The 15,817-nt window shown below is 31.9% G+C and overlaps 1 protein-coding gene across 1 annotated transcript; it reads left to right on the top strand.

Annotated features, from left to right (window-relative positions):
- The first annotated feature begins 7,137 nt into the window (after positions 1-7,137).
- LOC107901810 (L-type lectin-domain containing receptor kinase VII.1) lies at positions 7,138-9,677 on the top strand. The gene has a single exon (XM_016827966.2). The coding sequence runs from the start codon at positions 7,309-7,311 to the stop codon at positions 9,382-9,384; it is 2,076 nt and encodes a 691-aa protein (XP_016683455.1). The 5' UTR covers positions 7,138-7,308; the 3' UTR covers positions 9,385-9,677.
- The last annotated feature ends 6,140 nt before the right edge of the window (positions 9,678-15,817 follow it).

The following is a 15,817-nucleotide window of genomic DNA, read 5'->3' on the forward strand; positions in this document are numbered from 1 at the left end:
TATTTAAGTAAAAAACTCTTTATTTTGAACAAAATTTAGAGCTCAATTAAATTTTCTTAAATAAGCCATTTTCAAATTTGATTTTTTTGTCAAATGTTATTTGAATTAAAACAAATATAGATATTTTTTGGTGAAAAAGAAAAAGCGATACAAACATAAGAAATTAAACTAATCCCTCCTATGGTGTAACACCCCCAGTCTTATCCGATTTCGTTGAATCTAGGTCTTGGGTATTACCACACGAACACATACAAAACTTATTCTACTTACACAATTATACAATTTATTTCAACTTAACCACACATCGACTCAAACTAAATTACTTATGTATATGCAATAAGCAATTACAACTGTAGCACATGGTAATTTAGTTACAGAGATATCAAATTTGAACTCGTAATCTAACACAGTTACCTTAAACTATGGGTATTTGGGTAGCATTCAGACTTGGAACGCCACCACATATGTTCTGTATGCATAATAGCTCGATTCGCCACTCCCTTGGGGTAGTCCTGGTATCGTCCCTCCTGGCGTAGATTCTCATTCAACCTGAAACAGTAATTACAACTCATGTAAGTTCATAAGAGCTCAGTGAAAATTAATCACTTGTACATTGGCCGTGGTTTCCATAAAATGCCAACTTCTCTTCTTTCAACATCAACTGTCTATCAAGATGAGCATCACACAAATCGCACAACATGTTCATTCCTTCTATCTACTATATCATAGTCCGAGTCCAATGTTAGAATTGTGTGACCCAAATTCTAAGAGATTGCTTGCAAGTCAAGTTAAACAAAAATATATTTTCTTTCTAGAAGATTTAGTATTTATTAGTATAATATATTTAGCATTTATTAGTATAGTTTATTTGACTTACTAATTTAGCCTATAAATAGGCTCCTTTACAATCTTAGAATTAAGAGACACCCATTAGATTAGAACTCATAACACATTCAGAGAATTTTGTGTTTACGTTTGAGAGTTCTTTGTTTTTCGGGTTTTCGGGGTTTAGTTTTTATCTCCATCTTTTGTAATCTTCATTCTTTTGCCATTATAGTAAAATTATCTTTGCCCATGGTTTTCTATCCTCTTTTGAGGGGTTTTTCCACGTTAAATTTGTGTGTTCATCTTCTCAATTTCTTCTACTATTTTTACTTGTTCGTTGCTTAATCGGGACGATCCTAACAAGTGGTATCAGAGCTAGTTTAACTTTCATAGATCAGCCCGGTCAGAGATGGCAGCAACAAGGTTTGAAATTGAGAAGTTCGATGGTGAGACAAATTTCAATCTGTGGCAAGTTCGGATGATGGCAATTCTAGTTCAAAATGGCTTGAAAAAGGTTGTTACAGGGAAAAAGCCTGAGAATCTAAATCAAACAGAATGGGAAGAGCTTGATGAAAAGGCCTTGTCTGCAATCCAGTTGTGCCTCGCGAATACAGTATTGCAGGAGGTATTGATGGAGAAGACCTCATTCGCCTTGTGGAAAAGGTTAGAAACTCTTTATGCGACTAAGTCTCTGGCTAACCGTTTAGTGTTGAAACAACGTCTATTTACGTTTTGCATGAACGGAGGTGAGCTTCTTAAAGATCACATCAGTCAATTCATTACTCTTTTAAATGATTTAAAGAACGTTGAGGTTCATATTGACGATGAAGATCAAGCTATGCTATTATTGTGCTCTTTACCCTCTTCATACAAGTCTTTCAGGGAGACCCTGATTTATGGCAGAGACAAACTCTCGTTCGAAGATGTGAAGGGTCATTTATTGAGTAGAGACAAACTCGACAATGAGTTTGATTTGAATAGCAAAGCAGATAGACAAGCTTCTGTTTTGGTAGCATCAAAGAAACGAGACAAAAGGTGTCGCTATTGCAAAAAGTTAGGTCACGTTAAAGCAGATTGTTATAAACTGCGAAATAAAAGAGCTGCTGAGAGTAACGAGGAAGATGTAGTTGGTGCTAATTTGGTCGATGAAGGCGGTGATGATTTCTTGTTAGTGTCAACGAGCGATAACTCCAAGCTTACGTCTGAGTGGATCCTAGATTCAGGATGTTCTTTCCACATGTGTCCCAATAGAGAATGGTTCTCCACATACAGTTCAGTTGAAGGTGGAGTTGTGCACATGGGAAACGATTCATCTAGTAAAATAATCGGTATTGATACTGTTAAAATTAGGATACACGATGGGACGATTAGGACACTCTCAGATGTCAGGTATGTACCTGATTTACGAAAGAATCTCATCTCCTTGAGTATTTTAGACTTGAAAGGATGCAGAATCAACATCGACTCGAGCGACATTAAAGTATCTCGTGGAGCTCTCATTTTGTTAAAAGGTAAAAGAACCGGCAGTCTTTATATTCTGGAAGGTTCTACAGTGACTGGTGAAATCGGACGTCCCTCGTCCGTTACGGAGTCAAAGTCAACTCATTTGAAGCGGAGGCAACTTGGTCATAGGAGGGAAAAAGGTATGACCGTTTCGTTGAAGAGAGGTTCTCTTTTGGATGCAGGTTTTGAAAAGTTAGGGCACTGTATTCGTGAAAATCAGACCCAGGTTAGTTTTGATTTGGCAATGCACAAGTCGAAGGCTAGAAGTCTTCCACCTTCTAAGTATAGATTCGACTCAGTTAATTCCCTGCATAGTTTAAGATAGGCCCGTGGCGGGTTTTGGCAAAGATGGCATTGAAAGAATTTGTGTCAAGGTGGAAATTGTTAGAATTGTGTGACCCAAATTCTAAGAGATTGCTTGCAAGTCAAGTTAAACAAAAATATATTTTCTTTCTAGAAGATTTAGTATTTATTAGTATAATATATTTAGCATTTATTAGTATAGTTTATTTGACTTACTAATTTAGCCTATAAATAGGCTCCTTTACAATCTTAGAATTAAGAGACACCCATTAGATTAGAACTCATAACACATTCAGAGAATTTTGTGTTTACGTTTGAGGGTTCTTTGTTTTTCGGGTTTTCGGGGTTTAGTTTTTATCTCCATCTTTTGTACTCTTCATTCTTTTGCCATTATAGTAAAATTATCTTTGCCCGTGGTTTTTTATCCTCTTTTGAGGGGTTTTTCCACGTTAAATTTGTGTGTTCATCTTCTCAATTTCTTCTACTATTTTTACTTGTTCGTTGCTTAATCGGGACGATCCTAACATCCAATACCATCATGTATCACTAACACCATTCTTTCAAGAACCTCTTTCAACTCATCTTGATAATGGTTCCTTGCCCGTATTCTTGCAAACCATGTTCGAAATTACTTCTCATACCTAATCTTGACTTTCACTGTCTACAGATAGATGCCCTTCTTCAAGTTATCTGACGCAACCTTTTCAAATTTGTTCTTTCAATATGAGTTCATCCATCCCACTATCTCTTCAATTGTTCCTTAATTCATTTGGTCCTTTATCAATATCATTTGCAAACTAAGGCATTTGAAACTTAATTGGTATACTTAAGTTCAACCCAGGTTAACTTTCACAGTTACAACTTATTGGCAGACCCTCATCGAATGTTCAGATTTTAACTTATATTCAGAGCATCTTCTCAATGATATTCCTATTACGTCTCTTCAATTCATTACCTTCAATCCTGTCTTAACTTGGTTTTGCGCTTACCATATAAACAATAGATATATTGAATCATTTTAATTTCACTGCTCACATTTAAAAGCCAACTGAACACGCCATAACTATACATAGAACCCACCACACGGGTTATCCATCAGAATACGTTTTGAGGGCCTATCAATCATTTTCCACCTCGGTGATTAGACACAAACCTACAACCAATCCCTTATACACTGACACGATTCATACCATACATTTCTGACATCAATCATACAACCCTTAAAACTCTTGTTTCACATACTAGGCACATTCATGTAGATGTACTTCAACATAATACATACCTATATGAAGTCCAACTTGCAATTCGAACTCATCTAATCTTTTATATAATATTCAAACTCTCTTTTCTTCAATATTTTGTATATACTCTTCTCGATTTCTAAAATATAAATCATAACAACACCTTAATGGATACTTAGCAACCCTATACGAGTTGTTATATTTCTGTAAATTGCTATTTGGACTGAATTTCAGAAACTGCGAAATTATACTTCCAAATGTTTTTAACATAAATTAAATTTACTGTTTGAATCCTAAAATGTTAAATGGTTTAGTTTGAATCAAGCAAACTATGTTTGAAATGAGATTTTGACAATTCGTTTTGTAAAATTACTTTTAGTTCACTTCGGTAGTCAATTTAACCTCCGAGATCAGACTGAAACTTCTAGGCTGAGTTTTGGGGTGTTACACTCTAACTTTTTTTTTCTACCTGTGGTTGTGGGTAGGGGAAAATTTTTTTTTTCTTTCAACTTTTGTTTGTGTAGGGTTAAGAGATCAAACCCAACCCCCTTTTTATACTTAAATACATATAATTTTTTAAAGATTTAAAAAAAAGGCTTAAAACTCGATTTGAGAGCCGAACTTGTGGCTGACCAGTCACGTTAGTGGTAAGTTGGTGCCATCGAGCTGTCAAGCAACATCGGCCTGATGGCCTACCATCGACGTGACCGATCAGTCACGAGTTTAGCTCTCAAATTGGGTTTCAAGCTTTTCTTTTTAATCTTTAAAAAAAAATACATATTAAATATTAATTAATTTTGGTGTCACCCGACATGTTGGCGACACCATTTAATTTTTTTTTTCAATTTAACAGTATAAAATATAGGTGTATATATTTAGATAAATACACATTGGTATCGCCGATTGCTTAAGCAGTACCATGATTAAGAGAGATTGGTACTGATTCACCGTATAATTTACCTATTCTTATAAATAATGGGCATGGACTCTTATTTCAATAATGATTTTTTTATATATATTATTTAGGTAAAAAGAAAAGTTGGAGAGTATCATTGAAGCAATTAAAAGCGTGGTAATTGAGTTAGGCGGGAATGGGACTTTGATTCCCGTAGGGAAAACAAATAAATAGAAAGTAGCACTCTTATCTTTTGAAAATATTGAGAGTCAAAACATAACTTATTAAAGAAAACCAGATTTTTTAATTTCGTCATCAAATCAAATACTATATGAAGAAATACGCCATTCTTGACTTTTTCAACTTTTTAGAGATATGATACTCTTTCACTTCATCTCTGCCTACGTCTGTCTAATCAATTTTATTTTAAAATTAAAAGTTAATTTTTTACTCTCCTTTTCTCAATTTTAAAATGTTAAAAGTTGAATCTTTATCATTGTTACTAGTTTTTTTCTTTTTTAATTTACCAACTTATCATATTTATTTTCTGTTAATTATATATTTTTTCATACAAGAACAATCTAATTAACTTCTAAATTAACAAATTTTGACAAAATAATATGTACGATTTTAATGTATAGACTTGAATTTTTAACATTTTAAGTACACAGACTAAATCTTAATTTTGTTAAAATATAGGAATTAACAACATACTTTAACCTTCTATTTTTCTTTAATTACACCCACATTTATAAAAGTGAAACACTAACTTATCTAATATTTGAACTTTTTAAATACAGAAATTAAATCTCAAATTTTGTCAAATTATAATGATTAATATCATATTTTAACCTTTTATTTTTCTTTAATCGCACCCTTTATGAAATTGATTCGCTAAACTAATTAATTATGTATAAGAATTAAATCTCAAACTTTATTAAAATACAATAATAACAATATATTTTATTTTTTTTATTTTTCTTTAATTGCACCCACGTTTATGAGGTGGAACGCTAAACTGTGTAATATTTTAATTTTTCATTAATATTAAAATATTATTAAGTTTTTTTTATATCATTAAATTATCATATAAGATATCCTATATCTTGAGCATGAGTAATATTTTGGGCTAATTGGCCCAATATCATTATATGAATCTTATATTTTAATCATCATTAATAGTGTTACTATTAGAGATAAACAAAGAATTAATCAATTATGACATAACTGATTAGCTGTAACCCACTAATGGACTCTTTTGTCCAATCCTAAACACCATCCAGGACGGTTTCGCATTTATTTTATGTCACACCAATTATTTTTTTTATTTGGGGAAATTATATTGGTAATTATGTTGTTTTTTTGTTTAATTATGAAAAATTACAAATTTGTCTCTCTCAATTATTAAATTTTGTTTTTTTTTTTTACTAGTTGACTAACGTAAAAATAGAAACACAAAAAATTTAAGATAGTTGGGTGATAAAAAAGACAAAATTGAATAATTAAGTGATCATTTTGTAACATTTCATAATTGAGTGACTAATATATATATAGTTGAGTGACTACTAATATAGTTTACCTTTTTTTATTTTATAGAAATTTTTATATTAAAAGTTGAATTACATTTTACCTTTTTTATATATAAATTAGTTTTTATATGTTAGATTAAAGAGTAAATTAGTTACTTTTTGTTAAAATTCTCATCCATCTCTATTATTAAGTGATGACATGTTACGATTTGGTTGTTTGAATTATCCCCTTAACATCAATACGAGGTATATATGACATACCAGATGTCATTGTCTTGTTGTTTCGTCAACCAAGTTAGTGCTTAACGATAGAATTTGATAAATTTTTTTTAATAAAATTATTTTTTTTGATATAATGCATAAAGATTAATTTACCTATTCTTTAATAGGTGAGACAAAATAATGGACCTATCTTTTTAATCAGTACATGGCCATATATATTTTACCTTTTTGCAAACATCAAACATATAATTATTTCAACATATTTTAATTAGAAATTGTTGGCTTTTTCGATTCATTTACCCCTCCCCTTCGAATAATAGATTTAGCTTGAAATATTTATTAATTAAATTTATTTTATTTTTGAATAATATTTTTTATTAAAATACTAAAATAATTTATTTAATATTATTATCGTTTATATCTATTTTATTATTCAAAATTCGAGTTAGTAGTTGTTTTTCTCCTAAATTTTTTTAGAGTATAATATAAATAATTTAAATTTTTATTCAGATAATAAATTACAAATATTGTCAAACCCAACTTGTTTGTGTTTTTTACAGCAATCAATCCTCGAGGAGTTTCAAGCTTTTCAAACCCAATACTAGTTCGGCTGTCTTTAATAATATGTTTGATTATGGACTTTCAAACCCCTTTACATGTCAGCTGATCCCTGACATTTTCCTTTATTTTTCTTTCTTTATCTTCCCACCCTCAATCCCTTCCCTGTTTCATTTACCTCCCATGAAAAACAGGCTTTGATCTGTGGTTTTTTTTTTTTTTTTTGGAAGCAATGAAGAAACACCAACCAAAGCCTGTTTTGTTTATTCTTGCGTTCATAATCCTGTCTTCTCACTCTGTTTTATCTCTTGATTTTTTCTTCAATGGCTTCAATTCAACTAACCTTTTCCTCTATGGTATCGCTCAAATAGATTCCAGAATTCTTACACTCACCAATGAAACATCTTTTGCTATCGGTCGAGCTCTTTACAGTTCAAAAATCCCAACAAAGACTCCAAATTCTTCTCATGTTCTTCCTTTCTCTACTTCTTTCATCTTCTCCATGGCTCCTTCAAGGAACAAGGATACTCTTCCAGGACACGGTCTCGTTTTCATCTTTACGCCCAATACTGGCATCAATGGGACAACCGCATCTCAAAATCTTGGCCTTTTCAACCTCTCAAACAACGGCGACCCGACCAATCATGTGTTTGGTGTGGAGTTCGATGTTTTCGCTAACCAAGAATTCGATGACATAGATGATAACCATGTTGGGATCGACATTAACTCCCTCACCTCAACAACCTCCCACACCGCTGGTTATTACAGTGATTTTAATGAGGATGGGGATCAGGGTTTTGAGAAACTGAAGCTTAATAATGGTAAGAACTATCAAGTTTGGATTGACTATGAAGATTCTGTTATTAATGTTACTATGGCACCTGTTGGGGTAAAAAGGCCAAAGCGGCCATTGTTGAATGTACCTTTGAATTTATCTGATGTTTTGGAGGATGAAATGTATGTTGGGTTCACTTCATCGACTGGGAGATTGGTTCAAAGCCATAGGATTTTGTCTTGGAGTTTCAGTAACTCTAATTTTTCGTTAAATGAACGGTTGATCACCACTGGTTTACCATCGTTTGTTATCCCCAAGACACCATTTCATAAGCGTAGATCGTTTATTGCAGGCGTAACGGTGGGGAGTTTCGTTATTCTTGTTTTGATTGCTCTGTTTTCCCTGTTTTTGATTAAGAGAGAAAGGAGGAGAGCAAAGGAAAGAGCTGAAATGGAAGATTGGGAATTTGAGTATTGGCCTCATAGGATGACTTACCAAGAAATCGATGCAGCCACCAAGGGATTTTCGGATGACAACGTGATCGGTTTCGGAGGAAACGGAAAGGTCTACAAGGGTGTTTTACCTGGAGGAATTGAGATTGCGGTGAAGCGCATTTCACATGAAAATGATGGAATGAAAGAGTTCTTGGCAGAGATTTCGAGTCTCGGCCGGTTAAAACACCGGAGCCTCGTCGGGTTGAAAGGTTGGTGCAAGAAAGAAAAAGGGTCATTCATGTTGATCTATGATTACATGGAAAATGGAAGTTTGGATAAGAGGGTTTATTATGACTGTGATGAGACCAACATATTGACTTGTGAAGAAAGAATTAGAATCTTGAAAGATGTTGCCTCAGCGTTATTGTATTTACATGAGGGATGGGAAGCTAAGGTCTTACATAGGGATATCAAGGCCAGCAACGTATTGCTTGATAAGGATATGAATGGAAGGTTAGGGGATTTCGGGTTGGCTCGGATGCATGGGCACAGTCAAGTGGCAACCACGACGCGAGTGGTCGGAACCGTGGGTTACTTGGCCCCAGAAGTGGTTAGGAACGGACGAGCATCGACACAAACGGATGTGTTTGGTTTTGGGGTCTTAATTTTAGAGGTCATGTGTGGGAGGAGGCCTATAGAGCATGGAAAGCCGCCTTTGGTGGATTGGGTATGGCAGTTGATGATGCAAGGAGAATTACTTACCGTAGTGGATGCACGGTTAAAGGGTAACGAAGGATTCAACGAGGAGGAGGTAAAAAAGGTGCTGCATTTGGGGTTGTTGTGCTCGTATCCAAATCCTGATTCGAGACCAACAATGAGGCAAGTAGTGATAGTATTTGAAGGGAAGAATGAAGGTTTGGAATCCGAAACCGAAGATATGGAAGCACATTTGCTGGCAAAGGTGAAGTCCAGGGATATGTGGGCTAATTACTCTCAAAACTTTGGATACGCGTCACACCCGACATTCGATGATATTCGACAATCAAATTCATCCTCCATGTCTCTGTCATGGAACAACACAATAGTGGACGGTAGATAATCGCTGCATCATTTGTAAAATGAGAGGCCTCTTTTGCTTCTACTGATTTTGATGCACATTGAATAGCATGTTGAGGGAACATCAATCATTAGGTGAGGAAATGCTTTTCTTTGTTGATTTTGCACCTTTATACTTTTTGGCATTCTTTCATGTCTGTTGAGTGTTACAAAAGAGCTTTTTCAATGTGAAAATGGTAATAGCTTAGGCATGTCATTTGTACATATATGTATCTTAAAGTTCAAACTTTAAACCCATATTGTAAGGAGTAGAAGGATGAGTATAGATTATGATGATGTGGTGTGGTGTGATGTGATGTGAGTCATCAAATTGTTCCATGTATGTTGTCTGTCTTAGTATAATCTACCGTGCCAACTGGTTGGCTCTCAGTAACACAAAATAATATATAAATGTCTTAAAAATCTTATTTAAAAATATAAAAATACGATTATAATAAACTAAAACATGTGAATACATGGATAACTTGATCCAATGGGTTGCTTTTAGAGTTAAAAAGTAGAAATTTCCAATGGTGTCACGGTACAGATCCGGGTTTGATTTCTGGCTGGTGCTTTCATTTTCTATTTTCAACTTATTTCGAGTTGACTGTCACAGTCCCTAAGGCTGCAATTTGGGTGAGTTTAAAAGTTTATTTGCAATGTGCATAAAATATAGGCAAGATGAGTGGTTAAGGGTTGAATCCACTATTATGAAAACAATGTGATATGGGAAATGGACCTAAAAGTAAGTTGCTTCCTCATATGGCAACTCCGACTACTTCATGTCAGTAGCTTACTCCCTCTCTTCCTCTTCTTTCTTTGGGCTTCTTCAGAATTTCTGAGAGTCCAATGGATTGCTCAAAAGTTAGCATCCTTTGAAAACCAATTTGCCTACCTACCTTCGACTCCATCAACAATTGTGGCTAAAGCAACGGCCCATATCAACCACCCTGAATCTGCACCATTTCTACAAGGAGGAGGGGGGCTCTTTTCAAATGTAATTCTCGCACTTTAATTTTGATACTTCAAGTCTTTATATTTTTTTTATTTAAAATTTCGTCCAAATTTGTAGAATAACTTTTATAGCCCTTAATATTTACAATTTTTGTTAGTTTAACACAAAAAAATGTGAAAATTAAAAACAGTTTTTTTCATATTTGTAAAAAAGAAAATTATGGGAAAATTAAAAAAATGGTTTAAAGTTCAAAAATAAAATATGATTGTTTATGTACATAAAAGAGTTTGATTTATTATTTTGAGCAATATATCGCATATTCTAGTAGAGGTGGCAAATGGGCAGCTCAGGTAAGGCTATATTTAGATTTGGATTATTCTCAGCTCAAGATCTGATTTTTTTGAACTATAGTTCTTTTGAATTCAAATTTTTTCGAGATTGGATTTTCTCAAATTTAGATCAGATCGGGTTAGGTCGGGTAAGTTTAGACAAATTCAAATGATTTTCATGTTCTATAAATTATAAATATTTTTTATTTTGAACATAATAATTAATTTTACTTTTAGATAATAATAATAATAGAATACAAGTTGAATTGATATAAAACAGAAATTTTATATAAATGTTTTATTTTAATAGAAATATTATTTATAATATAACTAACGTTTATGAATATAATATAATATATATAGGAGTTGTATAAACATAACGAATAATATAATATGTATGGTTGATTATATGATATTTATATAATTTTTTATCTAATATATATAGATAAAAGGCGTGAGTTTGGAAAAAAAATTGACAAAAATAATTTTTATATGCTCAAAAAATTGACAGTTGAATATTTTGTTTTTATTATTAAATTTTGAATATTGAAAAATATTTTTTTTATATTTATGATATAGGGTAAAAAATTTCGTCAAAAAATTCTTTAGAAAATGCACTCAATTGAGCACAGTAGTCATGTTATATACCTTTTGAAACCTGCTTAAAATGAACACAATAATCATGTTATTTGATCAGTTTTGTAATTCAGGCATTTTGGTATTCATCAAAACGTATCAAAATAAGAAAAATGTTTAAAAGGGTTTTCATGTTCACTTTTTATATGAATTATGTAATATTCCGAAAATTACTATTGTAATATCCCAAAAATTACTACAGTAAGAAAGTAGGTATCCTTAATATAGTAAAATAAGGAAATAAAGTGACAAAAAGGGAAATTTTGAGTTATGGCAACATTGAGAAGTATATTATGATATATTAATTCAAGAAAGGATTAAATCGCAAAAGTGAGAAAAATTTTGTTGATTAAGAGTGAATACTCAAAATTTGAGGGGGTAAAATGTAAATATGAAAAATTTGAAGGACCAATGGTGCAAATATTTTAAGGGTGGAATAAACTAGAAACTAAGGAAAATGGATGAATTAGGACCAAATTGAAAATGTGAAGAATTTTGAGGGACTAAATCGCAATTTTACCAAATTAAGTGATGACTCAAGGATGGAATTTTTAAAGATTATGAAGGGCAAAATGGTCAATTAGAAGAGAGAGAAATCTAGAAGGCATAGATTAAATAAATAAATAAATATTAGTTTATTAATATTTTAATTTGATTTTTAAATAATATTTTATTATTTATTATTATTTTATTTAGTATATATATAAGAAAAGGAAGATGAAGAATCACCATCCCACCATTTTTTGCATGCACCAACGTGAGAAGAAGAGAGAAAGAAAGAAAGTTTTGCTTTCTTTACAAATTGGTCTTTCCATCAAAACTTCACTATTTTCACCTAGAAATCAAAAGAATTTCCATATCCATCAAGAGAGAAAGATAACAAGGAGACTATGGGGAGCTAGAATATCAAGTTAGATTCAAGAAAGAGAAGCTGGAGAAGAGAGAAAATTAAGTTAAGGTTGAAACTAATAGGACAAGGTAAGAACATCAAGATTTCAATATATTTTTAAGTTTGATATTATTGAAAAAGCATAGAAATGATGTTATAGTAGAGTTTTCTTATTGTACAAAGCCCAAATTTGCCCCAGCCTAACAAACTAAATTAAACCCAAAAAACAGCAAGCCCAATGGCCCAATCACCTAAAACATTTCAGCAAAAAACCCTAATCCCCAACCCTAGGGCGCCACATCCCTTGCTGCTCCCATGTGCGCCGTACGCTGCTGCCATACCTGCCCTCTGCTCCACCTGTTCGCTGATACGTCTTCGTCAATGCCTGCAAACACGAAAAGGAAACAGAGACAGAAAATAGAAGGAAGCAATATGGACAATAGCTCTTTTAATGTTTTTTTTATTTTCTCTTTGGCTATATAAAAGCCAAACACAAATATGTAATAGGGGGCTTTTTCTTCTTCTTTTGTATCAAAAAACAGAAATCAACAAAAGAAATAAAAATTAAGTTTCAAAGGTGATTTCTACTGTCCTTGTATTCTGTTTCTTTTTATAGTCTAATCTCCTTATTTTATTTTATTTTATTTTTGTTTATTTATTTGCGTATATATAATATAATAAAAAAGGGGAAAAAGAGAGGTACTTGAGTTGCCTGTGGCTCCGTCGATGGAGGACCCTTTGTCGCCGGCAGAATCGGTTTTTGAAGAGGGGTCTAAGACTCTCGGTTCTTTAGGTCGATGGTCGTGCTATGGTGCGCTGCGATGGGAAGGCCAAGTAGCCCATCTCCCTCGCCATCGGCCTATGGCCATGATGGAGGCGCGCCGGAAGCCGAAAGGACCTTGGTGGCCGGAGTTTTAAGAGGAAGAAGGAGAGGGGGCGTCATTTCTTGAAAAACAGAGAGAAAAAAAAGTTTCTTTTGAGATTTTTTTTTATTTTCAACTGAAAAAATGGGTTTTTGCTAAAAAATTTAGGTTTAAATAAACCATCGAAACGAAGCCGTTTTAGCCCCTTCGACCCTTGCGATGACCCGACCCAGGGGGAGGATCTGCGTGTTTTCTTTCAAGGGTATAATTACGCGCGCAGTCCTTCGACTCTGCAGCGCTTCAATCAAGCCCCTTTTCGCTATTTTCTTTTATTTTTAATCTAGCCCCATAGTTTTATTTTTGTATCAATTTAATCCATCGCAGTGTTGCGTTTTGGGAGTCTTAGTTTATTTACTCTTTTGGTCCCTCCCCTTTTGGCGCGTGTTGCAATCTAATCCTTTTTATTTTAAATTCGCCCAATATTTTCATTACTAGTTCGATTTAGTCCGCATTTTAATACTTTCATTATTTTAGTTAATTATTTCAACGTTATTATTTTTAATATTATTAATTATTGTTAGCTTTATTTTTCTTTTATGTATTTTCTATTATTATATTAATATATTCATTAGTTTTATTTTATTTCCAGCTTTATTTTTAATATATGTATATTTTTATATTTTTTTTAATATACTTACATACTCACCTTTTTGTGATGCCTATTTTTATAATTTATTTTGCATGTATACATATACTTTTAACATATACATATATATGTCAATATACGTTTTTTAATTTTTATAAATATACATATATATACCTACCTTTATGTTTTTATATGTTTTAACTTTATACGCATATATTGGTACATATACATACTCATATTTTTATATATTTTATAATTTGTGTACACATAAATTATCTATATACACATGTTTTCTTGTTTTTTTTTTATCTTTTATAAGTATATATTCATGTATGTACGTACTTATATATTTGTACACTCTAATTTGTATAGACATATACATACATATTTTAAATATATCTTTAAACATATATAGATTATCATATTTGCTTGTATATATGTATATTTTCATTATTTTTGAACCTTTAATGTACATACATATATGTATATATAGATATATTTTATAACTTATTTATATTCGTATGTGTATATACATAATTATATTTTTCTTATATATTTTTTGATTAACATATATGTCTTCATTTCATTTTCATAAAAAAATATATACATTTACACATACTTCATGCTTTCAAAATATACATTTTGTTTGTACTCTTTATATTTTATAATTTTACATACTTATACATATATGTATATTTTCATATATATATACATATACATATATATATTTACTTACTCTCTATATTTTTTAAATACATATCTTATATATACCTTTTACTTTACGACACATATATGTACCAATACATACTTTTTATATTTGATGCTTGCTACATAAGTATGCATGTACGTACACTTATAATTTTTCATGCATAGTAGTTGTAAAAAGATGTATACGTGCACATGTTTTTCATGGTTTCGTCACCTTATACATATACATGTTATATATCTTTATAATTATGTGATTTTTGTTAATATTGTTCACTTATTTATTTACACGTTTATTATTGTTTATTTTCTTACTTTAGTTTCTTATTATTCGTTATTTTGCCGTATGATTGATTTCATTGTTTATTGTTTTACTTGTTTCATTTTATTTACATTGCATCATTATGGTTATTTTACGCCCATTTTTGTTTAGATTTCCAAAAAAAGAAATTTTAAAATAAAAGTAACACTCGGCATTTGAGATCTTCGAGAGAATCGAGCCCTAACGTCGATTTTCTTTGTTGAATCTAAATAATCGAAGTTACTCTTTTTTATAAAAAGAAATAAAAGGCTCATTATCGGGAATTCAATAAGTTGTGTCCTAACGCATTGGATATGACACTTTGTTTTCCCGAGACGAGGATTTTTTCTAAAAATTAATAAAGGTAGTATTTCGCGTTTAGATTTGAGAAAGTCGTGCCCTAACTTACTGGGTTTCGATTTTCACAATAAATCTAAATACGTGAATATTTCCAAACTCAAGTTTTAAACGATCTCGGGAATTAAAAAAGATCGTGTCCTAACTTACTGGTCGTGATACTTTTTTTAAATCCGAGATAACTAAACATCTTTTAATAAGTAAATTTTTGGTATTCATTCACGTATCGGGAATTTGAGACATTGTGTCCTAACTTACTAGATATGATGCTTTCTTTCTCGATTAACGTGAAAATATGCTCATTTTCACGAATTTTTTTTAACATTTTAATACAAGGATCGTATTTTTAAAATTCTTCAAAGTGTTCAATTTTCAACATCAAGACATTAACTAATCAACTAGGTACCAATTTTGGGCGTTACGAGGGTGCTAATCCTTCCTCGTACATAACCGACTCCCGAACCCATTTTTCTGAATTTCGTAGACCAAACTCGTTGTTTTAATAAAATTAAATGGTTTATTAAAAACAACCACTTTTCAAGGTGATCCGATCACACCTTATCAAAAAAGATTGGTGGCGACTCCCATTTTCATTTTCATTTTTCAAAACCCAAGTCGACCCCGTTTTCATCCAAAAAATGGTGTCAACACTTATATAAGGTCTTATGTTCTTGATATATTAGTGAAGGGAAATAAGTGAAAGTGATGAGAAATATTATAGAGAAAGGGAATAAGGGAGTTATAAACTTAGTAATC

Source organism: Gossypium hirsutum, chromosome D06, assembly GCF_007990345.1.
Source record: "Gossypium hirsutum isolate 1008001.06 chromosome D06, Gossypium_hirsutum_v2.1, whole genome shotgun sequence".
NCBI lineage: Eukaryota > Viridiplantae > Streptophyta > Magnoliopsida > Malvales > Malvaceae > Gossypium > Gossypium hirsutum.

What these genes read in the sequence shown, in the direction of transcription:
- LOC107901810 (XM_016827966.2), top strand. Translation starts at nt 7,309, where the DNA reads ATGAAGAAACACCAACCAAAGCCTGTTTTGTTTATTCTTGCGTTCATA.